This window comes from Strix uralensis, unplaced genomic scaffold (genome assembly GCF_047716275.1).
Source record: "Strix uralensis isolate ZFMK-TIS-50842 unplaced genomic scaffold, bStrUra1 scaffold_292, whole genome shotgun sequence".
NCBI lineage: Eukaryota > Metazoa > Chordata > Aves > Strigiformes > Strigidae > Strix > Strix uralensis.
Genome location: NW_027436887.1, coordinates 982 through 28,770, shown reverse-complemented (window position 1 = coordinate 28,770; position 27,789 = coordinate 982). Strand labels below are relative to the sequence as shown.

The window sequence follows — 27,789 nt, the reverse complement described above, 5'->3', positions numbered from 1 at the left end:
GCGCGGGGCTGGGAGCCGACACCTCTCCTCCCCTTTGAAGGTTGCCGCTCCCAGCGCAGGCCGGTTCCCTCCTCTTCCCTCCCGGCTTGTGCAAAGCCAGCCGGGCCAGTTCAACCCGCCCTCGCCGGCAGGTTCAACAAACCCCAACGAAGCGCCCAGCTTCCGCCGGCGCGGCGAGGCAGACGGTGACATTGTCGCCTGGAAGAGGACACCCGTCTGCCGCTTCGCTTCGGGTTTGGCCTTGCCCTCCTCAGAAAATGTGATACCGTCAAGGAATTCCTGGATTTCCAGCCGCTGGCACCTCTAGAACGAGGGGATTTATCAGCAGGTACGACTTGGCACAGGCCTCGCTGCGCCGATGCCGAGCCATCGATGGGGGGTTTTAAAGCGAAACGTGAGAACAAAGGCCGGAGCCGCGTGAGACGTTTCTCATCACCGAGTAAAAGGCGATAGCGCGGCTGAGGCTGTTCCGCGCGGGCCATGGGGAGGATGAAGGCCCTGTAATAGCAGCTACATCACATTTTTCCACCGATATCTTGAAACTTTGTTGTGCGGGCGAAGCCTTTCTCATCCTCTGGTGGGGATGAGTTGCAAGTGGAGTTAGTTTTGGGGCTTAAAGTTTTGTTTTGGGGCTCAGAGGCGCTACCGGGATGCGCTCGCAGGGTGGGAAGGGCCGAGTTCAGTGCGAGCGTGCTGCGGGTCCAGGAGCCATCAGGATCATCTGCGAGGCGAGGATTAGGAAGACGTGCGCTTTCGCTAATTTTGTTTGAATTCAGAACGATTTGGGGGCTAGAACTATTCCTTTGATGCGCTTTTATCTTCCTGTGAATTAATTAGCGTGTTGCGCAAGGCTCTAAAGTTGGTGCTGGGGCTCTTTGTGCTCTTGGCAGCTGAAGAGAGCAGCTGGTGAATTTTTGTAGTCGCAGCAGCTTTTGAAGACGTGCGAATCGAAGGGTTTTAAGACGCTGCTCGTTCGTCCTGACAGAAGAGAAATAACTTTCTGGAAGGACAAATGGGTTTTGCCTCTTGTGTTACCACAGAAGCCATGGCTTGAGTTCTTCCCACTTCTCCGCTGCTGTTTTTCTCCTTCCCAAACAGATAAAATGAAGAACCCGTGAACGCTAAAATGTTAATTTTGAGCTCCTGGGGAGCTTGGGGTGAATTCAGTGCTTTTCTTAAATCTTAAATCGCCGGGGCCACGACTCTCTGTTAAGGTTTTAAGCGAACCGCCTTCTCCATCCGAGCACGTGCTCAACCGAGCGGCGGGAGGTTGTGACTTGTGAAATTGGAGAGGGGAAAAAAAAAAACAAAAAAGGCAGTGGGAGAGGTTAGTTTTCATCTGATGATCTTTTTTTTTTTTTTAACCCCCCCCACCCCCTGGATGCCACATCCTTCTGATGTGATTCTAGGAAAGCTTCCAAGCGCCAATTAGCAGTCCGATGGTGGTGCAGAAGATATTTTGATCCATGAATATTCTGAAAGAGAATAAATATGAGGAAAATTAGTGCAAATGGGAAGTGAGCAATCGCGTTGTAAACCATGATAGATGATTAACATTCCCGGCTGCGGTTTTTATAACACCCCCCCCTTCCCTACTTGTATGAGGCATTTGAATAAAAATAAGAGCTTCCCAGCTGCGAGACGTCGTCGGGCTCCATGGGATGGGGTCGGCGGAGGCGCAGCCGCGGTGGCTCGACTCTCCTCCCCCGCAGGTGCCGGCCGCTCTCCTCTGCCCGGTTCGTGAGCTTCCCGGTAAAGGCCGATGGGTCGGACGGCGCACGGACGCTCGGCACGGCGCGCTGCCGTCGATTCGCGCCGCCGGGCGAACCTCCCGCGTTCGTTTGCGAGATTCACCAGCTCATCGGGCCGATTCGAGGGTGTTTCCTTTGAGCGAACACCGAAGGGAAGAAAAGAGAGGAGAGAAATAGTCAGGCTGACATCAAAGCCTCGCTTTTCCGTGCTGGAGAGGGCTCGGGCGCCGTCCTTCCTCGCAGCGAGCGAGATGGAGAGCGCGCAGCACCTCACGGGACCCGCAATTAGCGTTTAGGAAACGACGTCGCTCTCGTTTAGGCAGCAGCGGTGTGATCCTCACCCGACGCCCAGGTGAGGAGCCGCTCGGCTCACCCTTGTGCAGAGGGTTGGGATGGCACCCGGCGTCCCCTGGCCAGGTTTTGGGGGTCACGTATCTTAATTAAGGGTCTTAAAAGCAGCAAAACCCCCGGGGGCTGCGTCCTGGCTGTGACGGGGTTTGGTTACCGGCAGCACCGTCAATCCCTGCCGATGGGCTCTGCCCGCACTCCCGGGCACGGACGCGCTTGTAGGGGCTTTTTTAGTGGGTGAAAGCGCCGAGGGGACGCGCGGGGGCAGGAGGACACGCTGGAAGCGTGGCGTGGCGAAGGGCTGCGGCCCTGGCCGGGGAAACGCTGGGGCCAGCCGGGCTGGGAGGGCCGGTTCTTCCTGCCGGGATAGCCGGCGGGATTTCTGCCGGCTCTCGCCTGCCCTTTCCCTCTCCTTCCTTCCAGTCTCCTGATCCCCAGCCACCCGGAGGGGCACTTGACTGGCTGCTTTGTTTCAAATGTTGCTGCCTCATTGGTTCCCGGCTCAAATCTCCTCTATTCCTGCTCTGCTTCTCGCAAGCTTCGTCTTTAACCCCTCCGAGCCTCACGGCGGCCGTGCTGCCGTCTCCTCTCCCTGCTGTTCCTCCCTCCGCGCTCTCCCGACGGATTACCGGCCTTGCGGCGTGGGCGAGAGTTCAACGGCAGCGGCGGCGGCGCTCCCAGTCTCAGAAAATGGTAATAACACCCGTTAAATCGCGGGGCTGTAGCGCCGGCGTTAGTCACCGTGGCAGATGCGCCGGAGAGGGTGGGAAGCTGTTATTCGGAGCAGGAGGGGCTTTGCTTTGCCTCCCCGGCCCCATTTTGGGCTACGCCGGGGTTAACTGGGCTGCTCTCCCTTGTGCCAATCCCTCCCCGGCATCTGACCACCGAGGAGGGACCCGGTGTGAGCCCAGAGCCCTGTGAAACCGGTTCTGGAGGGTGATAGGAGCAGGTTGGGAAGTATGTGAAGCTGGGAAAGTCAGGATGGTGACGGGGAGGGGGAGACAACACCGGCGTGGAGAGCTGTGTGTCTCGTGTCGCTCACGGGGGCGAGAGCGGCCGTGGGGGGCCTCCCAGGAACCAAATGGGGGTCCCGGCCATCTTGGGGAGCTGCTGGTGGCTCACCCCGAGCCATAGGTCTCCCCACGTGCTGGCCCTGGGGGGGCCGGGGACGCCGCAACCCCCGTCCCGCGGTCGTCCGCCCATCGCTGGCCTGTGCTGGGGGAGGCGCTTCGGAGTTTGCAGCGTCAGGAGTCGGGAGCGTTGGGCTGGAGCTGGCGGCCTCCAGCACGAGCTGTAACCCCCCCCCAGTCCCCTTTCCCCCCGCCGAGGGGACACCCGTGCACAGTTTTGGGGGTGTTCCTCAGTCCCTGCGCCCCTGTCGGGGCCAGACCTTGGGGCGATCTCTCCCTCCTCCCCCTCTGGCTTGCAGGAAGCAGGAGGATGGTGAAGGTGAGTAATGCCGAGTCTGGCTGATTTTTATGTTTTGGTTTTCTTTTTAATGAGTTTTAACCAGGGTGTTTGGGAGGGGGGGGCTCTTGGAGGAGGTTTATTCCCTTTCCGAGCCCGAGCCCGGTCAGGCGGCTGTCGGAAACGCGCGGAGCAACAGGGGATCTCTCCATCTTGCCAGCTGGAGCAGGTCTGTTGTTCGTTAGCGGCGCTGCGAGGTGAGGCCGGTGTTTCGGGGAGGGGGGGGAGCGGAGTTATTTCTGGCGAGGAGGAGGGGAGGGACTCTCGTTTTCCCTGTGCAGAGCTGGAGGGGGGAGTGGGGGGAAGCCTGTTTGCATTGGGAAGAAAAAGGGGAAAAAAATTGAAACGCAGCGAGTGGGGGAAAGCCGAGCCCTGCGTCTGCGCCACAGGCGGGATTTGGAGTTTAAAAACTGGATGTTCCTCCGGCGCGGGCGTCCTGCTCGGCCACGGGTTAATGGCGTGGAAGGGCTGGTCGGTGGCTAACGCTTCCCAGCTGGTGGCAAGTGAAAGGTTGTTCTTGCCTGGAAGCAAGCGGGGGTAGATAACGTCACCCGGAGCCAGCTGTCACGGGGCAACGAGGCTTCGGGGGCTTGTAAGACCCCTAAAACCCCCGTGTCTGAGCCTGACCCGGCCCAGGTGCCGGAGCCGGTTGTGAATCGGCGCGGAGGGCGACGGCGCTGGCACCGGGGGGGTCCCCTTTGCTCCTGCGGGCTCCTCCACCCTCGGAGGAGGCTTTGGGCGAGCTGAGCGATGCCGGGGGTGGCCACGACTCCAAACCCCGCTGCGTGTGGGGGTTGGTTTGTGTTTTCTCAAGCACCGTGTCATTCAACCGACTTCTGAGCACCCTCAAGTTAAAATCGCGTCTCGAAATCCCAACTTTGCCCACATCGGGCAGAAAACTTCCCAAACGGGTCGGGAATTCATTCAGAAAGTGTCTTTGCGGAGCCGGGGGTGGGCAGAGCAGCTCCGGGCCGCAGCCGCGACGCAGCTGCAGGACAAACAGCCCCTTTCTGCCGCCCCGGGGAGCGGCGGCGCCCGCACCAGATGTTTATTTTGTTGGGCCCGATGTGTTTAACGAGCAGGCGAGCGGGTGAGATTTGTTGGGAGGCGCGGGGACAAACGGGACGCCGCTTCTGGATCCTGCCGGGGATCCGTTCAGTCCGTGTGTCCACACTAACGGCAGGAGGACGTTCTCCTGCCAGTGAACGTTCAGATTGATCGGGTTTAGATTTCACGCAAAGGAACAAATTGCTTGCGTGCACCTTTGTCATCTCTTTTTTTTTTTTTTTTTTTACCCTCCCACCCCCTTTATTTTTCATTCGAAAGCTGCTAGCAAACTCCCCGCCAGCAATAACGCAGGTTTCGGGGTGTTTGTCAGCAGTGGAGAATATTCTGCCCAGTTTTGTTTACGCAGGGCTGCTGGAAGCGTTAGTTAATGGCTGACTAATTAAATAAAGCGGAGATAAAGGGAATCTGACCTGGGCTAGGACAGGGCTGAGGAATGTGCATAGCTCTGGTGGAGGCGAGTCAGGAGCCAAGAGGGGGGACGGTGGGGGAGATGTTAACCCGCTCTTAACCCCTTCTTCCTCCTGCAGAGAGCCCATCCCACCACCGCGGGCCCCTCCAGGCTCAGCTCAGCCCCCCAGCCCCTTTGCGCTGCCCGTTTTCACCCTGCCTCCCCCAAAAATGATATTTTTTTTGTGAAGCTTGTTTTGCTGATCAGGGATACCAATGAAACTCGGACACCAGAGTGAAAAGAGCAGGCGTATTTTACTAGAAATAACCAAATAATGTAACAGAGTAATACAGACAACGTGCAGTAAGAAAAGGCAGAATAGTGCCCTCAAACAAACAGGGAAACACAGGGTAACGCATCAAACCGTTCCTGCCCGAGAAGGAGAACAGTGATTAAGGAAGATCCGTCCCCACTCGCACCCGTTGCCATCACCCAGACCCGCAGGCGCTGGGCAGCCCCGGGTGCAGCGAGGATTTGGGGAGCCTGTCCCGGCGAGTGGGAAATCCTACGCGGGGCGTCCACCCGTAGCTGAGGCACCCAAAGCGGCTGTGAGCGGGTCCGGCCTTAGGGACCCAAAAACCAGCAAGGCACAATAGCTGGCACCTCGGTTTTGAGCGGAAAATTTCTGGTTTCATTCTCCTGTTGGATTCCACCCAAAGCCTGGCCAGGGCTCGGGGTGGGGAACCAAGGGAGTTTCTAAGGCGGCCAGATATGTGGGTTCTCGGCCTTGAACAAGGCTGAGCAAGGGGAGTTGGGTACATTCTCTCAGCATTTCATCCTCACTGCTGATTATCTTCTGTCTGAGCTGCATCTTTCAGTAGTGAGCCTACAGACTTTGTCAATGATTCCATACTAAGTTAGCAGCTTCAGCTCGGGGCCTGTTGTTCAGGCTGCAGTACTTCAATGCTTTAGCACTTTTTCCATGAGCAGAAGTGGGTTGTTATAACTTGGTACAACACCCACTAGCACAAGGGTTATCAGTTATCAGATATACAGGAGTCATCTACAGGTCAACCCTGGCTTGGGCCGGTTGTCCAAGCCTGAGCATTCAAAGCCGAGGCAGATTTGGGGGCTGATTAGCCTAACGAGCAGCGTCCCAAGGCACTTGGATGCTCCAACCTCCCATGTGCAGGTTGACATTTTTCCTCCAGGTATATTTTCCTAAAAGTTAAGCTCAAAGCCGGCGGTTTTTATACACCCCGCTCAAAGTTGAGCGATTCTCCCCCAAAACCAAGAGACCTTTTGCCATCCACAAACGGGCCCTCTGTCCGTGCAAAGGCTCTTGCGTGCGAGGGAGGATCCCGTGCGAAGGAGGGTGGCGTTTGGGAGCGACCGGGGCAGGTGAAAGGAGGGGCCAGCCTGAGTTTTCCTTTCGGGCACGGTCCTGCCACGGGAGTGGCGTAAAACGCCTGTTCCTCCCCAAAACGGTGACGGTCTGCCTGGGCTAGAAGCTACGGGAAGCTGGCGTGATGCTCGCCGCGGTGGCAAAAGGCTAAACTGAACAAAAGCGCCCGCCCCGGCGGGACTTTTTAGCCATTGGGGGGGCTGCAAGGTAACGTTTTCCTGGCTCGGGAGCCCCATAAACCTGCTGGCTGGGTGCTTGCGGCTTCATTTACTCCTAACGAATGTGTTTGCCCGTGCGCGGAGCGGTTCAGGATTTGGTCCAGCCTGTGCCGGCGCTGCATTGTGCTGCAGGCAGCCGGGCAGCGTCAGACCCCCGAGGTGAGCAGGTAAAATGGGGGATACCGGATTCCCCCCATTTTTTAAAGGGGGACTGGGGTGGAGCAGAGAAAAACTTCCCAAACGGATCAGGAATTTAGTCAGAAAATTGCAAAGCTGGAGAGGAGGGAGCGCCTCGGACGCAGCGGGGTGCAGGAGCGCCGGAGTTGGGATTTCCTGCGTGGAGAAAGGGATTGTCTCGGGAGCTGTTGAGTTTCGCACCGGGCAGCCTGTCGGAAGCAGATTCAGGAGGCGAAAATGGAAGGAAACGGCCACAATCGCCACCTGAACGCAGTGAAAGTGGGAAAAAAAACCCAGATCCGCCCCACAGCGGCCCCGGCTCTGCCGCTCTCCCCGTGCCCCGCCGCAGGGTTCTGGCGGCGTCACTGTGTGTCTCGGGATTGTCCCCTCCTGTGGGATGAGGACAACGTGTGGGCGCTGGGGGTGCCCCCCATCTCCCCGAGGATTCAGCCTCTCAACTCGACCGACTTCATCCCCCTCTTAAATTTTGTCGGTGGGCTTCTAGCCCAGCCGGTGTTAAACCAGCCAGTGGGGTTAGGTCTGAACTAAAGGTCCTGCTGGAATCGCATCCCACCAGCTGCAGCGTGGCCCCGAAATCCTCCCGGATTTGGGCACCGCTCCTTTTCACGAGGGAGTTAAACAAACAAACAAACCTTAAATAGTGGCCTAAAATGCCAGGCTTCCTCGGGTTTGTTTTACTCAGCTGCCTCCACGTCCCCGGTCCCGTGTGGGAGGGGTGTGCTTCCTCCCAGCCGCCTAATTTACTGACAAACAAATAAAAACTGGTTTTTCCTCTGCTGACGAGCTTGAGACGGCAGGGCTGGAGCTGGACACGGCGAGAGGCTCGTGCCGCCGTGGCTTGGTGGGCTCGTCCCCACGGTGGCATTTCCCCGACACCGGCGCTGTCACCAGAAAGGGGAATTTTTGGTGCTTTTTTTGATATTTTAAAGCCCAAGGTGCTTCTCAAGGGAAAGCGCTGACCTGCTCGTGGTTTCAGGCACGTTCAAGGTGGGTTAATTTGCAGCTTCGTCCTCGTCTCTCCCTGGGGGTTGCACCCACGGTGAGGAGCATTGGTGTACGGACACCGCGCTCAAGCAGGAGCCTGGTTCAGATCGTTACCTGACCCCCGTTAATTAATTGCAGCACCTCCCAACTGCGGCTCGCCAGGCGCCGGCAGATCCCCAGCAGCTCCCGTGAACCGAGGCCGAGGCCGGAACAAGCCGGTAGTTACGGAGATCAGCTGGATTTGGCAAGAGATCAGCTTGCCGTCGGTAGCCGGAGCGCCGAGGTGGAAATACCCGGCACTACCGGTCTTTCCAGGCTGCGACGAGAGCCTCTGGGCGAGGGGACGCTGGCTGGGCTCACCCCTCCACCTGCATCCGCTGCACCGGCCGCCGGCACCCCACGTGGAGCCGGAGGACGCTCAGCGTGTATTTATCGGGGGGAAAAATATCAGAGTTTAAGGTCAGGAAGCTGCTTTCGGAGCATTTTGCGTCACTAATCTTTCCCCTCGACTCACGCTGGTGTTTAATAGGGTCCGGTAGCTCCAACCTGGTTTGTCCAGCTCTCGGCCAAGCTGAAGGCTCCCTGGGTGTGGTGATATCCATCTAAACCTCGCTTTATTATTTTTTTTCCTACCCCAACCCAGAAACTTCTCCCTTTCCCCTCCTGCTCCCACATCGGGAGGAGCAGGAACGTGCCTGGCGGAGCTCGCGCCGACTTCCAGCATCTGCTCAGCTGCACAAACCGTTGAAACAATTCCAAAAAAACAACCTGAGATTGTTGATTTAGGGGAGGTTTGCCAGCGTTCCGGGCTCCCGCTGAGCAGGATCGATCATGTACCTTTGAGCTTGGAAGGATGCGGGCGCTCGGACGGTGTAAACAAGCCTCTATTGTGCCTGGCTGCGGGTGTTTACACCAGGAAAATCGGCGTCGGGGTCCACCCTGGGGCCAGGCTTCCTCCATGGCCCCGGCTCTTCATCCTGGGAGCCCGAGATGCGTTTAGGGAGAGTCTCAAATACGCCGTAAATGAACAAAACTTATAAATAAACAAGCAAAACCGGCTGTGTCGGGTGGCTTTGTCGTCGCAGCCTGCAGAGGGAAACCGTATAACTTGTCAGGCTAAAACTGGGTTTGGATTTAATGCTGAGAACGTGCTGGCCCTGCTGCTAAGTTTAGTTTCAGCAGCCTTGACTTGTATTTTAGGCTCCTCGACCTGTATTTAAGCGCCTGAGTAAACAGTCTGTTGTTCTCGCTCAGGCTGAGCATCTGCGTGCCCGGCTTTTTGCAGGTCAGGCTGTTTTTCTTGCCGGTTTATTCAGCTTGTAACTTAAAACGCTGCTTTAAAACCACGCTTAAATGTGGTTTCAAATGACACCTTTCAGGTAAAAGGCTTAGGGAAGGGTGTTAGTCACCCACGTCCAGCGAAATGGCCTTTTCCAGGGTGCCACTGGGCTGCCCGGGCTTGTAGTCGCTGCTTTCCCCGTCACACCTTGTGGGTTTGTTTTTTAAAAAAAAAATCTTCTAGCTTTTAATTGTGGGAGGCTTTTTGCTTAGTTTTTATATTTAGGACCTTTTTCATCTGAGCCTGGTGACTCACAGAGGCTGAACCGGGTCACACGGCCCTCGTGGAGGCTCCGAGGAAACTCACTGTCCCTCACTGACAGCGCCCCGGACCCCTCTGTTACCTCTCGGAGAGGAGCTGCACGCCGCTTTGGGGGAAAACTTGGCAGAATCGATCACCGGAGCCCAAAAACAGGGTGTCCGTCTGGAGGACGATAATATAACCAAAGCCGTTCCACGAGGCAGCAGTGCACGTGAAGACCAACAACCTTGTCTTGGCGACACGGCCCATGTGATGGAAAAAACACCTTTAATTAGGGAGATTTTGCTCGAAATTAGGGAGATTTTCCTCAAGGGCCCGGCCCAGCACTTCTCCACCTGCCTGCCGGGCTCGACGCCGCTCCCTGTCCCACCGACTCCAGGAGCCGGGAGCAGACACTGGAAGGGGCTGGTTTGGGTTCGTCAGTGTTTTAACTTCAGCGTAAACAACAAATATCTGCCGATTCCGCTGCGTCCAGGCGGGTGTTTTCTGCCGTGTGTTGACTGAAGCCCTTGGGGAGGCAGTTGCCAAACTCCGGCTCCAAACCGGCGCAAGATTAATCGCGGCGCAGCGAAACGCTTGCGAGATCAACCCGAAATCCCCCGGGGTGCCGGCGCGCGGCGTGTCGGGGGAAGCAAAGTTCATGAAAAGACCAAAAAGAGCCGAGGAAATTGCCCGCCCGGGCGGTGCTGAAGAGGAGCTGAAGCTCGTGCGGGATTTTCTCGTGCGCTGGGCGGGCGGGAGCCCCGAAAGGCTCCCTGGGTTGCCCCTGGTTTGCGATCGCTGCCTTCGCGTTAAGTAAAAGCAGGAGGGAAAATGCGTCTTCAAACCCACAGCGGAAGAAATGGGAGATGAGCGAGAGCTGGGGGGGGGGGGCGGATCACAAACGCAGCTGCGAGGCCGGGGGGGCTGTAAAAACTTAATGAAGCGCGGGGCTGCCCTCGCTCAAGGTGTTTCCTTTTTGGCCCACGTGCAGCCAGTCGTTATTTTGCCAGAGCGCGAGGTCAGTTCCTAAAGAAGGGGCGGTTCATTTTAATCGCTTTTCGGCTTGCTGAAGCCCCCGGAGCGCTGCTCGCCTCTCCGTCCTCCTCCAGGCTTTATTCTTCTCCCTTTTCTTTGCCCATCCCAGGTCTTCTAGCCGGCCTCACCATGTTCAGCAAGAAGAAGAAACGCATCGAAATCTCCGCCCCCTCCAACTTCGAGCACCGCGTCCACACCGGCTACGACCAACAAGAGCAAAAATTCACGGGGCTGCCGCGGCAATGGCAGGGCATCATCGAGGAGTCGGCCAAGCGCCCCAAGCCACTGGTGGACCCCGTCTGCATCACCACCATTCAGCACGGCTCCCAGAAGGTAGGCAGCTCTGCCGCTGTGGCCACTGCCCGCTCGCGGTGGGCCGGTGATGCGGCTTTTGGGGCCGAAAAGCCGGGTTGGGGATCGCCCGGGCTCCGTGGGTGCCGCGGAGCAGGTAAGGTGGCGGTTCGGTCTCTCTAACGGCAGCGGCGCGTCCCCACGGCCGCTCGGCTGCGTGGGACAGGGACCACCCCACTGCCGCCCGCACGATGTGAAAACCTCTCCCACGTCCTCCCGGCAGCTGGAGAAAAAACCCACGCTACAAGAAAATGCCAGGGAAACGGTGTCTTTTCCTTCCCATCTCATCCCTTCCCCGTCCCTGTGTTTCCCCGAGCCACCATTATGTCGTTTATTTAAAGTCTTGGCTTGTCTGCTGCCCTCGATTGAGGCCACCCCGCGCCATTCCTCCACCTTCCCCTTCATTCGAGGCCCCGGCGCACCCGGCGCTGGCGTTCCTGCGTAGCTGGCGGCTTCGCTGCCTCGGCTGGTTTCCCTCGGACAATGGGGCGGCTCCAGCAGCCGTGAGTAACGCCGGCTGCGGCCCTTCCGAGCGAAGCCGCCGGCACGATTCTGCTGACCCAAAAAGATGCCGAAACCGCTGGGGCCCCCTCGGCGCTGCCGAGTCCCACGGCGCCTGGCCGGGGTTTGTTGCGGAGGTGCTCCTCGAGGCAGTGGGAGGAGGATGAGGAGGAGGAAGAGGAGGGGATATAAATAGCTGAGGACGGCTGGCTGCGCTCGCTTCCCCTTGTTTTGCTGATCAGGGATACCAATGAAACTCGGACACCAGAGTGAAAAGAGCAGGCGTATTTTACTAGAAATAACCAAATAATGTAACAGAGTAATACAGACAACGTGCAGTAAGAAAAGGCAGAATAGTGCCCTCAAACAAACAGGGAAACACAGGGTAACGCATCAAACCGTTCCTGCCCGAGAAGGAGAACAGTGATTAAGGAAGATCCGTCCCCACTCGCACCCGTTGCCATCACCCAGACCCGCAGGCGCTGGGCAGCCCCGGGTGCAGCGAGGATTTGGGGAGCCTGTCCCGGCGAGTGGGAAATCCTACGCGGGGCGTCCACCCGTAGCTGAGGCACCCAAAGCGGCTGTGAGCGGGTCCGGCCTTAGGGACCCAAAAACCAGCAAGGCACAATAGCTGGCACCTCGGTTTTGAGCGGAAAATTTCTGGTTTCAGTCTCCTGTTGGATTCCACCCAAAGCCTGGCCAGGGCTCGGGGTGGGGAACCAAGGGAGTTTCTAAGGCGGCCAGATATGTGGGTTCTCGGCCTTGAACAAGGCTGAGCAAGGGGAGTTGGGTACATTCTCTCAGCATTTCATCCTCACTGCTGATTATCTTCTGTCTGAGCTGCATCTTTCAGTAGTGAGCCTACAGACTTTGTCAATGATTCCATACTAAGTTAGCAGCTTCGGCTCGGGGCCTGTTGTTCAGGCTGCAGTACTTCAATGCTTTAGCACTTTTTCCATGAGCAGAAGTGGGTTGTTATAACTTGGTACAACACCCACTAGCACAAGGGTTATCAGTTATCAGATATACAGGAGTCATCTACAGGTCAACCCTGGCTTGGGCCGGTTGTCCAAGCCTGAGCACTTCACCCCTGTGCAGAGGTGCTTGCTGCGGAGGAAGGCATCCTCCTCCTCCTCCTCCTCCTCCTCCTCCTCCTCCAGGCTGAGACTGGGGGCGGCTCCCGCTGTCCCCTCGCCTCTTGCTGCGCGGTCGAGCCCTCAGAGCCTCGAATCCACAAGGGTGCAGATCCCGGTCTGGTACTGGGAGCCCAGTTTGATACTGGGAGCCGGGAGAACCCCACCCTGCGCAGCCCACAGCTCCCCAGTTCAGGTGTCCCATCCAGCTGGGACTTTTCTCCCAGCATCAGGCTTCGTTTTTCCCTGCTCTGCTCTTCCCCTTTGGGACAGGCTCATTAACCTTTGCCTAAACGAACTGTGTCCGTCCTCCCCTCCTCTCCCTCCTCCGCGGGCTGATGACACCGAGGGGAGGAGGGACCAGCGCCTGGCCCCAGGCAGGAGCAAAACCTGGCTCCCAACAGCGTTTTGGGGGGCAGACGGAGCCCCCCAGGCGCAAGCTGGGGCCGAGGCACTGCTAGCAGCCCCCCAGACCCTTCCCCGTGACCCCCCCGAGCGGGGCTGGGCCTGGCCAAAGGCTTCTTGGTGCAAGGCCGGATCCTGCTCCCTGTATTTTGGTACCTCGAAACCCCCCGGTGGCACCCGGGGCTGGGGGGGAAAGGCTGAGCCCCTTCCCCTCTCCCCCCCTTCATCATCCTCGTCCCTGGGGCTCAGTTTCCATCCCCTCCCCGCGTCCCCTCTGTGTGAGCCGTGTCCCCGTCACCACCAGGCATTTCATTTTCATTTTTTTTTATTTTCTTCCCTTTTTTTGTTTGTTTTTTTTTTGTTTGTTTTGTTTCTTCTTTTGTTTCTTCTTTTTTTTTTTTTTTCTTTTGTTCTGTTCGTGCTTTTGTGTTCCCGTCCGTCTCCCGTCCCACGTCCTGCTCAAAAAGACCATCGTACGGGGCAGCAAAGCCGCCAAGGACGGCTCCCTGACCTGGCTGCTGGACGAGTTTGAGAACATGTCCGTGTCCCGTTCCAATTCTCTGCGCAGGGACAGCCCCCCCTTCCCGCCCCGCCGCGACCACCTCTACCAGGAGAACGGCCTCTCCGAGGGCCCGGCCGCTGCCCGGCCACACGACGAAGCCGGCAGGAGCAAAGAGAAGAACCGTCACGGGGCCCGGAGCGAGTTAGAGCCGGGCAAGGAGAAACCGCGGGAGAGGGAGGACCAACGCGCCCACCACCAGCAGCACCAGCACCACCAGCACCACCGCGGGCAGGACTCCGGCCCCAAACCTGCTCTCCCCTCCGGCGGCCGCCTGCCCCCCCCCGAATACCCCAAACCCGCTCCCCCCTCCAGCGGCCGCCCGCCCCCCCCCGAGTACCCCAAACCCGCTCCCCCTTCTGGCGGCCGCCCGCCCCCCCCCGAATACCCCAAACCCGTCGCCGAACGGGACGGCTGGCGGGAATACCCCGCCGACAGGGACTACAGCGAACCGGCCGACCACGTGGTGCGGCGGGAACGCCCCGAATCCTCCGACAAACGCCCTAAATCCACTTACGCCGCCGAGACCAGCCTGCAATCCCCCCGGGACAAACGCCCGCTCTCCGGGCCCAATATCCGGACTCCCAACATCCCCGTCTCCGAAGGGGTGATGAAGACGGCTCAGCAGACGGGACGGCCTTTTAATACCTACCCGCGGGCTGAGACCGACCCCGGCAGGGGCGCGGGTTCACAGGTAAAGGTTTCCCCCCCCCCTTCCCTGCTCCGACCAGATCCGCTTGGCAGCGACCTCTCCTTCCCCGGGGGGAGCTTTTCCTCGCTCTGCCTCTCCTCCGCCTCCCAGAAAAGCGGCTTCTCTCCTCCGCTTCCCGAGCAAGCGCCAGCTCCCGCGTTCCGATGGTGACCGGCGCGTGCCGAAGACCGTCGGCCCCGCTCTGCGCTTTCCTCCCCGGTGCCTCCGAAGCGGCCACCGGCTCCTCTCCCCCTTCCAGCTCAAACCTTTTTCCTTCCGCAGCGTCTGGCCCCACCGACACCGCGGGGGTCAGCGCCTGGTGTTTTGGGGATGGCAGCAAAATCCCAGCCCCATCCTTTGCCTCCAAAGTGGCCGCTGGCTCCTCTCCCCCTTCCAGCTCAAACCTTTTTCCTTCTGCAGCGCCCGGTGTTTTTTAGGGATGGTGGCAAAATCCTGGCTCCGACCGCGCGGGTTTTGGTAGCCAACATCCCTCTCCTCCCCGTCTCCTTGCAGGCAGAGCACCGGCCGGGACGACCGCAGGAGGTGGCTTCCAACGGGCCGGTGAGCGGCGGCAGCGGCGGCGCCGGTTCTTCCCGCACCCACCCAACGGGGCCGCTGCGCTCCAAAAACCCCGAACCGCCGCATCCCGGCCTCACCCCGCACGCCTCGGACCCCCACCTCGCTCGCCAGCCTCCCCCCGGCCCCCCTGCACCGCCGGCGGGGCCGCAGCAGCCGCGGTCGCCCCAACGCGAACCCCAACGCGTCTCCCACGAGCAATTCCGGGCGGCTTTGCAGATGGTGGTGGATCCCGGCGATCCCCGCACCTATTTAGATAATTTCATTAAAATCGGCGAAGGCTCCACCGGCATCGTCTGCATCGCCACCGTTAAGAGCACCGGTAAATTAGTGGCCGTGAAAAAGATGGATTTACGCAAGCAGCAGCGGCGCGAGCTGCTCTTTAACGAGGTGAGGCCAAACGGGCCCGCGCCGGCGGGAGGGGGGGGACATCCCACGTGCCACCACGGCGGCGGCGGCGCTTTCACACGCCGTCTCCCCTCGCAGGTGGTGATCATGCGCGATTACCAACACGAAAACGTGGTGGAGATGTACAACAGCTACTTGGTGGGCGACGAGCTCTGGGTGGTGATGGAATTCCTGGAAGGCGGCGCTTTGACCGATATCGTCACCCACACCAGGTACGGGCGTCGCCGCGGGGGGGGATTTTCCCATTTTCCCCTCGCACATGGGTGCCCGGCGCACCCGTTGTCTCACCTCCTGCTGTTAAAGGATTTCCCCAGACTGCGGGTACCTCTGGGCTGGGTTTATTAACAACTCAGAGCTGGGCCAGCACCTCAGCGAGTGGCCACAGCTCCCAAAAAGCGCCCTCTCTAGATGTGATTCTACACAACACACAATACAAAGATTTTTTTGGTGATTTCCCGAGAACTTTCAGCTCTCAATTCATCATCAGTTTGAAAAGTCCATTATATTCCATATTTCCAGCTAGTTCTCATCGTTCTGTTCCAATTCTGACGCCGCTGCTCGCTGGTGCAGTCTTCGCTCATCGTGGTTACTTATTTTTTTTAAACCGTCTTCATCATAACTCACTTTTAGACTTCTGAGAAAAAACTCCCAATGTTTTATGTAACGTATACTTAATCTAGGTGTAGCTTTTCATCACCCAGCCTTTCCAAATTGCTTGCTTCTTTTGTTCTGTCTAAAATTTAAGATTAATTTTTAGTAATTCAGCTTACCTGGGTTTTAAGCCAGCCCTAACGAGGGCTGTACGGGGGGCAAACGAGCAATATTTGTCGGTATTGTTCCTAGAGCACCTGCGCTCTGTTCATTAAACCTATAAACCACTATCTATTTATTAATTACTCCTGCTGCTAGCAATATCCTAAGAGAAAAGAGTTTTTTAAAGCTCCTTCCTTTTACACCCACCTTTTCGGCCCCCTCGTAGGATGAACGAGGAGCAAATCGCCGCCGTCTGCTTGGCCGTGCTCAAGGCTCTCTCCGTCCTCCACGCCCAGGGCGTCATCCACCGCGACATCAAGAGCGACTCCATCCTCCTCACGCACGACGGCAGGGTAAGCGCCGCGGCGGCGGCGGCCTCCCGGATGGCCAGAACGCAGTCACCTTCCCCGCCCTTTTTTGGGGTTTTTTTTTTTTTAGGTGAAACTCTCCGATTTTGGGTTTTGCGCCCAAGTCAACAAGGAGGTGCCGCGGCGGAAGTCCTTGGTGGGGACCCCGTATTGGATGGCGCCGGAGCTCATCTCCCGCCTGCCCTACGGCCCGGAGGTGAGCCCCACGCGGGTTTGGGGGGGCTGCGGGACAGGTTTGGGGAGCGTGGGGGTGCAGGGTGGGTTTGGGTGTGCGTGGGGCAGGTTTGGAGATGTTTGGGGGTTGTGGAGTGGGTTTGGGGGTGCAGGGTGGGTTTGGGGGTGTGTGGGGCGGGTTTGGAGATGTTTGGGGCGTTGGGGTGGGTTTTGGGGCGTGTGGGACGGGTTTGGGGATGTTTGGGGGTTGTGGAGCGGGTTTGGGGGTGCAGGGTGGGTTTGGGGATGTGGGGGGGGGTTTGGGGATGTTTGGGGGTTGTGGAGTGGGTTTGGGGGTGCAGGGTGGGTTTGGGGATGTGTGGGGCGGGTTTGGGGATGTTTGGGGGTTGTGGAGTGGGTTTGGGGGTGCAGGGAGGGTTTGGGGATGTGTGGGGCAGGTTTGGAGATGTTTGGGGGGTTGGGGGTGGGTTTGGGGGCGTGTGGGACGGGTTTGGGGATGTTTGGGGGTTGTGGAGTGGGTTTGGGGGTGCAGGGTGGGTTTGGGGATGTGTGTGTGGGGTTTGGGGATGTTTGGGGGTTGTGGAGTGGGTTTGGGGGTGCAGGGTGGGTTTGGGGATGTGTGGGGCGGGTTTGGAGATGTTTGGGGGTTGTGGAGTGGGTTTGGGGGTGCAGGGTGGGTTTGGGGGTGTGTGGGCCTGGTTTGAGGGCGCAGGGGGAGGTTGGGGATGTGTGGGGTGGGTTTGGAGATGTTTGGGGGTTGTGGAGTGGGTTTGGGGGTGCAGGGAGGGTTTGGGGATGTGTGGGGCGGGTTTGGAGATGTTTGGGGGGTTGGGGTGGGTTTGGGGGCGTGTGGGACGGGTTTGGGGATGTTTGGGGGTTGTGGAGTGGGTTTGGGGGTGCAGGGAGGGTTTGGGGATGTGTGGGGCGGGTTTGGGGATGTTTGGGGGTTGTGGAGTGGGTTTGGGGGTGCAGGGAGGGTTTGGGGATGTGTGGGGTGGGTTTGGAGATGTTTGGGGGGTTGGGGGTGGGTTTTGGGGCGTGTGGGACGGGTTTGGGGATGTTTGGGGGTTGTGGAGTGGGTTTGGGGGTGCAGGGTGGGTTTGGGGGTGCATGGGCCGGTTTTGGGGGCACGGGGGGGGTTTGGGGGGTGCAGGGTGGGTTTGGGAGTGCGTGGGGCAGGTTTGGGGGGGGTGTGGGGCGAGTTTGGGGATGTGTTGGGGGACGTGGGGTGGATTTGGGGGTGCCTCGCATGGGTTTGGGGGCATGAGGGGGTTTGGGGGGGCACAGGAGGGGTTTGGGGGCGGAGGGTGGGTTTGGGAGTGTGTGGGGCAGGTTTGGGGGGGCGTGGGGTGGTTTTGGGAGCACTGGGCAGATTTGAGGGGGTGTGGGGCGAGTTTGGGGACATTTTTGGGGGCATGGGGTGGGTTTGGGGGTGCAAGGTGGGTTTGGGATGGTTTTGGGGACGTTTGGGGGTTGTGGAGCGTGTTTGGGGGTGCAGGGTGGGTTGGGCGTGCGTGGGGCAGGTTTGGGGACTTTGGGGGGGTGCAGGGTGGGTTTGGGGATACGTGGGGTGGCTTTGAGGATATTGGGGGGGGGCATGGGGTGGGTTTGGAAGCCCAGGCTGTATTTGAGGATGTTTGGGGGTGCACGGGGCAGTTTTGGGGGTACAGGGTGGCCTCACCCCACCTTTGCCGTGTCCCCCCCCACCCTTGCCCCCCCCCAAGGTGGACATCTGGTCCCTGGGCGTGATGGTCATCGAGATGGTGGACGGGGAACCCCCCTACTTCAACGAGCCGCCGCTGAAGGCCATGAAGATGATCCGCGACAATCTGCCCCCCAAACTTAAAAACGTGCACAAGGTAAAAACCCGGGGGGGGTGTGAAAATTTCAGGGGGCCCCTGGGCTGTGGCTGAGGGTGTCCCCCCCCCACACTTTGCTCCCTCCCTGCAGGTCTCCCCCTCCCTCAAAGGCTTCCTGGACCGCATGCTGGTGCGGGACCCGGTGCAGCGAGCCACGGCGGCCGAGCTGCTGCAACACCCCTTTCTGGGCAAAGCGGGGCCCCCCTCCTGCATCGTCCCCCTCATGCGCCAGAACCGCCTGCGGTGAGGAGCTGCGACCCCCCCACTTCGCCTCGCAACTGGAGCTGGGACTGTGCCACTACTGTCGGGGTGCTGACGGGGCTCCCCCCGCCTCACCCCCCCCCCACCAAAACCCCCCCAAACCCCCACACCGTACTACTGAGCCGGGGACGCCGAGGCGGTGACGTGGTTTTTTTTTTTTGGGGGGGGGGTGGGGGTGTTTGTCCCCCCTCGCCGCTTCCCAGCAGAGATCTGCGGCTGGGGGGGGGGCAGAACCGGTGTCGCCCCCACCCGGGGAGCCTTTTGGGGCATTTCCCCCTTTTCTTTTTCTTTTAAATCTGTTTTTTTTTCATCCCCCGGGGTCGGGTCACGGAGGGGGGGGACGACACACACAGACGTGTCCCCAACACTACGGCCCCGTGGCCACACTACTGATTCGGGGTCCTTCCCACCCCCCCCACCCCGCCACCCCTTCCAACCACGTTTTTGTTCTTTTTGGTTTTTTTTTTTTCCGCTTTCCCCCCCCCTCCCGTTTTGTTTTTTAACAAAGCTATTTATATTGTCGTTTTGTAACGCTGCGGTATGGGGGGGGCCCCGGGGCCGGCACGGGGACCCCCGGAGATTACACGTGTCCTTTTGGAGCTGTGTCCCATGTGGTTTTTTTGGGGGGCGGGGGTAGGGAGGGCTTGGGGGGACCCCTCGACTGCCCAAAGATCCCTGGGGGGGGCGCTGCTGCTTCCCTCCCACCCCCAGTAAAGCACCCGTGAGGCAGGAACTGCTGCGGCCTCCAGGCTTTATTGGCTGCGCTGGGGGGGTGTGCGAGGCTGGGGGGGGGCGCGAACGGGGGGCGGCACGGCCACGTCAACACGGGTCAGCCCACATCTGTCACTCTCGACCCCTGCAGACTCACGGTGACTTGTCTTGGCCCACGTTGACTCGTCTTGGCTGAAGTTGTCTTGTGTTTGACCACATTGACTCATATTGGCTAATGTTGACTTGTCTTTGGCCCACATTGACTCACGTTGACTCACGTTGACTTGTATTGGCCCACGTTGACGTGCATTGGCCCATGTTGACTCACATTGACTTGTCTCAGCCCGCGTTGACTCGTGTTGGCCCACGTTGACTCAAGTTGACTTGTCTTGGCCCGTGTTGACACGCATTGGCCAACGTTGACTCACATTGACTTGCCTCAGCCCACGTTGACTTGCATTGGCCCACGTTGACTCAAGTTGACTTGTCTTGGCCTGTGTTGACTTGTCTTGGCCCACGTTGACTTGTCTTGGCCCATGTTGATGCGTGTAGGCCCATGTTGACCTAAGTTGACTTGTCTTGGCCCGTGTTGACTCGCATTGGCCGACATTGACTCAGGTTGACTTGTCTTGGCCCATGTTGACTCGCATTAGCCCCCGTTGACTTGTGCTGACTCCTGTTGACTGCCGATGACCCGCGCCACCCCACGCCGCCTTGCGCCACCCCGCGCCACCCGCCTCACTTGCACTTGCAGTAGTAGCCCCTGATGGCGTTGTTCCAGTCGCCGAAGAGCCCCCGCCGCACCTCCTGCAGCCGCGGCACCGCGCCGGCCGCGAAAGTCCGGCTCTTGCCCTTCTTGCCAGCCCGAGACCAGACGGTCAGGTCGCAGCGGGTGCCCACCACCAGCGAGGAGACGCGGGCGGCCCACTCGTGGGGCATGTAGGGAACGTCGGCCCCGGGTTCCACCACCAGCACGGCCCCCGCGCAGCACTGGTCGTAGTAGGGGCTGTTGTCAGCGTAGAGTTGGGCGCAGACGCGGGTGCCGTTGGCCGTCCGTAGGTCGGAGGGGGCCGGGCACTGCGCCTCGACCCCCGCCAGCACCGCCGCCGCCGCCAGCACCACCGCTACCAGTGCCGCCATCGCCGCGCCCGCCGCCCCCGGCGCCACCCGGATATATCCGAGCCCCAAGGACAGGGGGAGGAGCCGGGGCGGGGGGGGGGCACCGACGGGGACAGGGCCGCCCCCCTGCCTTGGGAAGGGACCCAGGTGTCGTGGTCCCCCCTTCCCCCAGGATCTCCTCACCCCACCCCCCTGGGAAGGGACCCACATGCCCAGGCCCCCCCCCGGCATGTCCCCCACCCCCCTGGGAAGGGACCCAGGTGTCATGGCCCCCCCCTCCCGATCTCCCCCCCCCACACACACACCCCTGGGAAGGGACCCAGGTGTCACCCCCCCCATGGCCTCGGCCGTGGCCTTGGGGAAACTGAGGCACAAAGCCGGGGGGGGGGGGGGGGGGGCAAGGTCAGGCTGGGGCCCCAGGTGTCCTGTATGCAAATGAGGGAGGATATTTAGTGAGGGGGGATAATTAGCAGAGGCTGGGGGGTGATGGGGGAGCGCAAGCTCCGCCCCTGATTTGCATATTAATGACCCAAGCCTACGCCCTTGTCATGGCGCCGGCGGTCTCCCGGCAACTGCAATCTTCCCCCCCCCCCCCGTATCCCAGCAACGGTATCCTGGCAACCGCGGGGGGGTAATTAGCCCGTCCTTCATTAGCATAGCCCCGCCCCCTCAACCAGTGGCCACGGCGCCCACCTCGTTAGCCCGCTCATTAGGGTACTAATGAGCTCATTTGCATGCTTTTGGGGGGGTTCTCGAGGGGCTCGTATGGGGCTCCCTGGATGCCCCCCCCCGCCCCCAAGACTGAGCGGGACGCCCCCCCCGTTTCCCCCCTACTCCCCGGGCAGAGGGGACCCCCCCCAGGCAAAGGGGACCCCCCCAAGCAGAGGGGACACCCCCCCCCCCCCCCCACAGACAGAGCAGCTCCCCCTCTTCACACACAAAAGGTTTAATCGCCCCGGGCGGGGGGGGCACAGGTTTTTAATGTAAAAACTTGTGTTAAACACTGCAGCGGGCCGGGGGGGGGCCCGGGGGGGCGGCTGGTGGGGGGGGGGGACGGACAACCGGGGGTGGGGGGCGAGTAGGGGGGCGGGGAAGGGGACGGACTGGGGGGGGTTAAGGGACAAACAGGGGGGTGATGGGGGGCGGCGGGGGGGGGGGAGTAAAGGGGGAAATGGGGCTGGGGGAGGCGGTGATGGGGGGGCCGGGGGGGGCCCCCCGCGGGGTTATCCAGACCAGCCAGATAGGAGGCCCCGGGCCGAGGCGGGGGGGGGGGGGGGGACACAGGGGACAAGAAAAGGGTGGGGGGGAGACACAGGGGGGGGACCCAGACATCCGGAAAACCCCCCCGGGAGGTTTGGGGGGGGCTGCGGTTCTCGTGTCATCTGTGCAGACATGTCAGTGGCGTGTGCGGGGCCCCCCCCGCCGCCGGCCCGGCCGAAGGCACCGCGGCGGGGGGGCAGCCCGGGGGCGGGGGGGGGGGGCGCGGAGGGGGGGGACGGCGGCGCACACGCGTGGGTCGGGGCCGCGCACCAGTCCCGGGGGGCGCGTGCCCTGTCGGGGCACACGCAGGGGGACCCACGCGTGTCCCCGGGGTGCCAACACGTGTCAGGGTGCCCACGCGTGTCCCCAGGGTGCCCACGTGGGTGCCACGGGGGCAGGCAGGTACCTGGTTGCATATGGGTGCCCCCCCCGGGGTGGGGGGCGGGGGGCACATGGATACCGATGGGGGGGAACCTCGAGGAGCACCCAGGGGTGGGTGCAGGCACCCAATGGCACCCACGAGCACCTGGGGAGGGGGGCGGGCCGCAGGCACCCAGGGGTGCCGGGGCTGCGCCAAGCAGCCATGGCTGCGTACGGGCACCCATGGGTGCACCAGGCACCCCAGTGGTGCGTTCAGGCACCCAGGAGCACCCAAGGGTGCATGGGAGCACCCAAGGGTGCTGTGTTGAGGCACCCAGGAGCACCCAAGGGTGTATTTGGGCATCCAAGGGTGTGCTGGAGCACCCAAGGGCGCTGTGTTGAGGCACCCAGGAGCACCCAAGGGTGTATTTGGTCACCTAGGAGCACCCAAGGGTGCACCAGGCACCCCAGGGGCACGTTCAGGCACCCGGGAGCGCCCAAGGGTGCGCGGGAGCACCCGAAGGCTGTGTTCAGGAACCCCGGAGCACCCAAGGGTGTATTTGGGGACCCAAGGGTGCACAGGAGCACCCAAGGCTGCGTTTGGTCCCCCAGGAGCACCCAAGGCTGTGTTCGGGAACCCAAGGGTACATGGGAGCACCCAAGGGCGCACAGGAGCACCCAAGTGTGTATTTGGGCACCCAAGGGTGCGCAGGAGCACCCAAGGCTGCGTTTGGTCCCCCAGGAGCACCCAAGGCTGTGTTCGGGCACCCAAGGGTACATGGGAGCACCCAAGGGCGCACAGGAGCACCCAAGGCTGCGTTTGGTCCCCCAGAAGCACCCAAGGCTGCGCTTGGGCACCCAAGGGTGCGCAGGAGCACCCAAGGGCGCACAGTAGCACCCAAGGCTGCCGCGTTCTGGAACCCAGGAGCACCCAAGGCTGTGTTCAAGCACCCGAGGGTGCACGTGAGCACCCAGGGGTGCTGCCCGCCTCCCGCCCCCCCACCCCCCCCTCCACCCCCCCACCCTTAGACGGTGCTCTCCAGCATCCAGTGGGTGCTGCCAAAGGAGGGGCGCAGGGTGGGGGCCGCCTCGGGCAGGTCGAGGCGCGGCAGTGAGCCGTGGCGCCGAGTCCGTGCGCGCCGCGGGTAGCTGTGGCTGGGGAAGAGCCCCCGCGCCCCGGCCCCCACAGCACCCATGGGTGCCGGGGGAGGGAGGGTGGGAGGCAGCGGCAGCGGCGGCGGCGGCGGCGGCGGTGGCTCCGGTTCGGGGGGTCTGTGGGTGCCGTTGGTCTGGGAGCAAACGCTGGCGACGGCGGCGGGGGGTCGCCGGGCGGCCGCCGCCTTGTAGCGGGCGGTGAGGATGAGGATGAAGACGAGGACGGAGGCGGCGATGGCGGCGCCGATGACGATGATGACGGTGCCCCCCAAAAAATGGGGTCGGGGCAGGGCGGCGCAGCCGGGGGCCCCCCCGGGGGTGGCGAAACGGACGCAGCCGAGGGCGCGGGCGGTGGGCAGCGCCGCGGCCCCCTCGGCGTAGAGCGCCGAGACGCAGAGGTCGTACTCGCGCCCCGCAGCCAGGTCCCGCAGCACGAAGCTCCGGCTGGAGGGTGGCAGCAGCCTGGGGAAAGGGGGGGACAGTGGGGGGGGGTCGGGGGGGGCGCAGGGGCACGGGCGGGCGAGGCCACGTGGCTCCAGGTGCTCCCCGGGGTGGGGGTGGAGTGGCACCGGGTCACGTGCAAGGTCACAAGCGCCGTGCGAGGCCACCAGGAGCCGTGGAATGGCACCGGGCCACGTGCAAAGCCTCCAGGATGCGTGTGATGCCCCGTGGCACCGTGCGATGCCACGAGCGCTGTGCAATGGCACCAGGACCTGTGTAATGGTACCAGGACTCGTGCAATGGCACCAGGACTCGTGCAAAGCCCCGTGGTGCCATGTGATGCCACTGGGCACCACTGCAATGGCACAATTACCGTGCGATGGCACCAGGACTTGTGCAAAGCCCCGTGGAGCTGTGCAATGCCACCAGGCCACGTGCAAGGCCATGAGCACCATGCAATGGCACCAGGACCTGTGTAATGGCACCAGGACTCGTGCAAAGCCCCGTGGCACCATGCAATGCCACCACGCACCACGCAGTGCTGCCAGGACCCGTGTGATGTCACCAGGACTTGTGCAAAGCCCCGTGGCACCGTGCAATGCCACCACGCACCACGCAGTGCTGCCAGGACCCGTGTGATGTCACCAGGACTTGTGCAAAGCCCCGTGGCACTGTGCAATGCCATCAGGCACCATGTAATGCCATGAGCACCGTGGAATGGCACCAGGACCTATGTAATGGCACCAGTCCCCATGCAACGGCACCAGGAACTGTGTCATGGCACCAGGACTCACGTGATGGCACCAGGACCCGTGCAATGGCACCAGGACTCGTGCAAAGCCCCGTGGCACCATGCAATGCCACCACAAGCCGTGTAACGCCACCAAGTGCCGTGCAGTGCTGCCAGGACCCGTGCAATGGCACCAGGACTCGTGCAATGGCACCAGGACCCATGTTAATGTCACCAGGCACTGTGCAATGGCACCAGGACTTGTGCAAAGCCCCGTGGCGCTGTGCAATGCCACGAGGCACCACTGCAATGCCACGAGCACCGTGCAATGGCACCAGGACCTGTGTAATGTCACCAGGCCACGTGCAACGGCAACCCGTGCAAAGCCTGGTGGCAACATGTAATGCCACCAAGCGCCGTGCAGTGCTGCCAGGACCCGTGTGATGTCACCAGGACTTGTGCAAAGCCCCGTGGCACTGTCCAATGCCACCGGGCACCGTGTAATGCCACGAGCACCGTGTGATGGCACCAGGACCTGTGTAATGCCACCAGGTCACATGCAATGGCACCAGGACTTGTGCAAAACCTGGTGGCAACATGCAATGCCACCACGTGCCATGCAGTGCTGCCAGGACCCGTGTGATGCCACCAGGACTCGTGCAAAGCCCCGTGGCACTGTCCAATGCCACCGGGCACCGTGTAATGCCACGAGCACCGTGTGATGGCACCAGGACCTGTGTAATGCCACCAAGCACCGTGCGATGGCACCAGGACCTGTGTAACATCACCAGGACTTGTGCAAAGCCTGGTGGCACCGTGCAATGCCATCACATGCCATGTAATGCCACCAAGCACCGTGCAGTGCTGCCAGGACTCGTGCGATGGCACCAGGACTTGTGCAAAGCCCCGTGGTGCCGTGCAATGCCACCGGACACCGTGTAATGCCACGAGCGCCGTGCGATGGCACCAGGACCTGTGTCACGGCACCAGGCACCGTGTCACGGCACCAGGCCACGTGCAATGTCACCAGGACTCGTGTAACGTCACCAGCCACTGTGTAACATCACCAGGACTCGTGCAAAGCCCGGTGGCACCCTGCAATGCCACGAGCGCTGTGCGAGGCTGCACCCCCCACCCCACCCCCCCCCGCAGCCCCCCAACGTGGCACAACACGGAGGGACACGCACCCAAACCCCAGCACCCCCCACCCTGACCCCCCCCCCCCAGCACCCACCCCGCGGGCACCCACCTGTAGACGAGGGAGTCGTCGAGGGAGCTGTTGTACTGGATCTGGAACATGCGGATGCCGGGGACGTGGCGCTGCGGCAGCCACCGGATCCGCGCCGAGGACGCCGTCAGCTCGGCCGCCACGATGCGCCGCTCGCCCGCCAGCCGCGACTCGTTGCCGCCGGCACCGGCGCGAGCCATATCGGAAGGACCGGGCCCGGTTTCGGCGTCCCCGTCCCCGTCGCCGTGAGGGATGGGTAACGGTAAAACGGCGACTTGCACCCGGGCGGCCGCTTCGCCGGCGGCGTTGGAGGCCACGCAGGTGAAGGCGCCGTGGTCGCGCAGCGTGGCCACCCGCAGCTCCAAGGAGCCGTCGGGCCGCACGGCGCGGCCAGACCCGTTCTGCACCAAACGCCCGTCGGGACCCAACCAGTGCAACGCCGGCGGCGGGTCACCGGCGGCCGCGCAACCCAACCGTAAGGGTTGGCCTTCCAGGACGGCGGCGGGATCGGCGGCCGCCCCGGCGATGGCCGGCGCTCGGCACGCCAACTCCTCCTCCGGCACGGCCCAGAGGAGGCGCCCGGCGAGCGGCGGCGGCGAGGCGCAGCTCTCCAGGCGGCCCGGCTGCGCCAGGCGCCGTAGCCACAGCAGCTCGCAGTTGCAATGTAACGGGTTGCCCCCCGCCGCTAAACTGGGTCCCGGCGGTCCCGGTACCGGCGGTAACGCCCGTAGGCGGTTGGCGGTGAGGTCCAGCCGCGCTAACCGGGGTAACCGCGCCACCGCGCCGGCGGGGACGCGCTCCAGGAGGTTGTGGTCTAAAGTGAGGGTGGCCAAACTAGCCATGCCGGCTACCGCTTCCCACGGCAGCGCCGGCAGATTGTTGTGGGAAAGGTCGAGATCTTCCACCGTGGCGGCGAAAGCGGCGAAAGCGGCCGGTTCGATGGCGGCCAGTTGGTTGTTGGCTAAAATGAGGTGGCGGAGACTGGCCAAACCGCGGAGCTGAGCCCCGCTCAACGCCGGCAGCCGGTTGCCGTCCAGGTGGAGGGCGCGGAGGGCGCGGAGGTCGGCGAAGGCGCCGGGGGCCAAGCGGCGCAAGCCGTTGCGGGACAGGGTGAGGTGCACCAGGCTGCTCATGTTGGCGAAGTCGGCGCGGCCCACGGCGCCGATGAAGTTGTCGGCCAGACGCAGCTCGACGGCGGCGCGGTCCAGGGTGGGGGGAACGGCCAGGAGGCCCGTCCGGGCGCAAAGGAGGGTGGGGTTGGGGGCGGCAGCCGGACAGAGGCAGCGGGGGGGGCAGCGGTGGGACCCCGCCACCGCCCCCAACATCACCAGGGGCACCAGCAGCTTCGCCATCCTCCGCCGGCCCCGGCGGCGCCTGCGGGGAGCCAGCGGGGTTGGGAGGGGAGGCGGGGGGGGGGCAGGATCGGGCCCCCGGGGGGGTGGGGGGAAGATCGGGCCCCAGGGATGGAGAGGGGCAGGATCGGGCCCCCGGGAGGGTGGGGTGGGGGGCAGGATCGGGCCCCCGGGAGGGTGGGGGGCAGGATCGGGCCCCGGGGATGGGGAGGGGCAGGATCGGGCCCGGGGGGGGGGGGGTGGGGGGCAGGATCGGGCCCCCGGGGGGGGGGGCTGGGGGGGAGATCGGGCCCCGGGGATGGGGAGGAGCAGGATCGGGCCCCCCGGGGGGGGGGGGGTGCAGGATCGGGGCCAGAGGGCCGGGAGGATTGGGCCCCGGGGATGGGGAGGGGCAGGATCGGGCCCCCGTGGGTTGTGTGTGTGGGGGGGTGCAGGATCGGGCCCCGGGGATGGGGAGGAGCAGGATCGGGCCCCCGGGGGGGGGGGGGGTGCAGGATCGGGGCCAGAGGGCCAGGAGGATTGGGCCCCGGGGATGGGGAGGGGCAGGATCGGGCCCGGGGGGGGCGGGGGGCAGGGTCGGACCCCCGGGGATGGAGTGGGGGCGGGGCAGGATGGGGTCGTGGGGTACAATGGGGCCATGGGGCAGGATTGGTGCTGTGGGGAGACACCACCCGATCCCCTGGGAGCCGGGAGATCCCGTGATACCCCGCGTGATCCCATGTGATCCCGTGTTGTCCCATGTGCCCCGTGTGATCCCGTGTGCCCCCATGTGTCCCCATGAGATCCCGTGTGTCCCTGTGTGTCCCCGTGTTCCCCGTGTTCCCTGTGTGATCCCGTGTGCCCCCGTGTGATCCCGTGTGATCCCGTGTGATCCCGTGTGATCCCGTGTGATCCCGTTACCTCCTCTCAGGGCTCCATGTTGGTCCCGTCCGGGCGTCGCCGCGGGGCCT

At 62.1% G+C, this 27,789-nt stretch overlaps 3 protein-coding genes across 7 annotated transcripts; 1 reads left to right on the top strand and 2 right to left on the bottom strand.

Annotated features, from left to right (window-relative positions):
- Positions 1–94: 94 nt before the first annotated feature.
- On the top strand, positions 95–19,080 carry PAK4 (p21 (RAC1) activated kinase 4). Of its 4 annotated transcripts, none has more exons than XM_074857724.1 (9): positions 95–328; positions 10,554–10,777; positions 13,302–14,087; positions 14,598–15,050; positions 15,147–15,280; positions 16,048–16,174; positions 16,260–16,385; positions 18,088–18,222; positions 18,314–19,080. In XM_074857724.1, exons 2-9 carry the CDS (start codon positions 10,574–10,576, stop codon positions 18,467–18,469), a joined length of 2,121 nt encoding a protein of 706 aa, XP_074713825.1. In that variant the 5' UTR covers positions 95–328; positions 10,554–10,573; the 3' UTR covers positions 18,470–19,080. The 4 variants fall into 4 exon arrangements, with proteins under 4 accessions (XP_074713825.1, XP_074713824.1, XP_074713828.1 ...); XM_074857723.1 differs by lacking the exon at positions 95–328 and adding an exon at positions 2,648–2,792; XM_074857725.1 differs by lacking the exon at positions 95–328 and adding an exon at positions 3,108–3,548.
- Positions 1,080–27,789, bottom strand: LRFN1 (leucine rich repeat and fibronectin type III domain containing 1). 2 transcript variants are annotated; one of them, XM_074857729.1, is made up of 3 exons: positions 27,740–27,789; positions 25,509–26,861; positions 1,080–1,884 (listed from the first exon to the last, which is right to left on the bottom strand). In XM_074857729.1, exons 2-3 carry the CDS (start codon positions 26,837–26,839, stop codon positions 1,851–1,853), a joined length of 1,365 nt encoding a protein of 454 aa, XP_074713830.1. In that variant the 5' UTR covers positions 26,840–26,861; positions 27,740–27,789; the 3' UTR covers positions 1,080–1,850. The 2 variants fall into 2 exon arrangements, with proteins under 2 accessions (XP_074713830.1, XP_074713829.1); XM_074857728.1 differs by lacking the exon at positions 1,080–1,884 and adding an exon at positions 21,820–23,550.
- Positions 19,929–20,341, bottom strand: SYCN (syncollin). The gene has a single exon (XM_074857732.1). It carries the CDS (start codon positions 20,332–20,334, stop codon positions 19,933–19,935), a length of 402 nt encoding a protein of 133 aa, XP_074713833.1. The 5' UTR covers positions 20,335–20,341; the 3' UTR covers positions 19,929–19,932.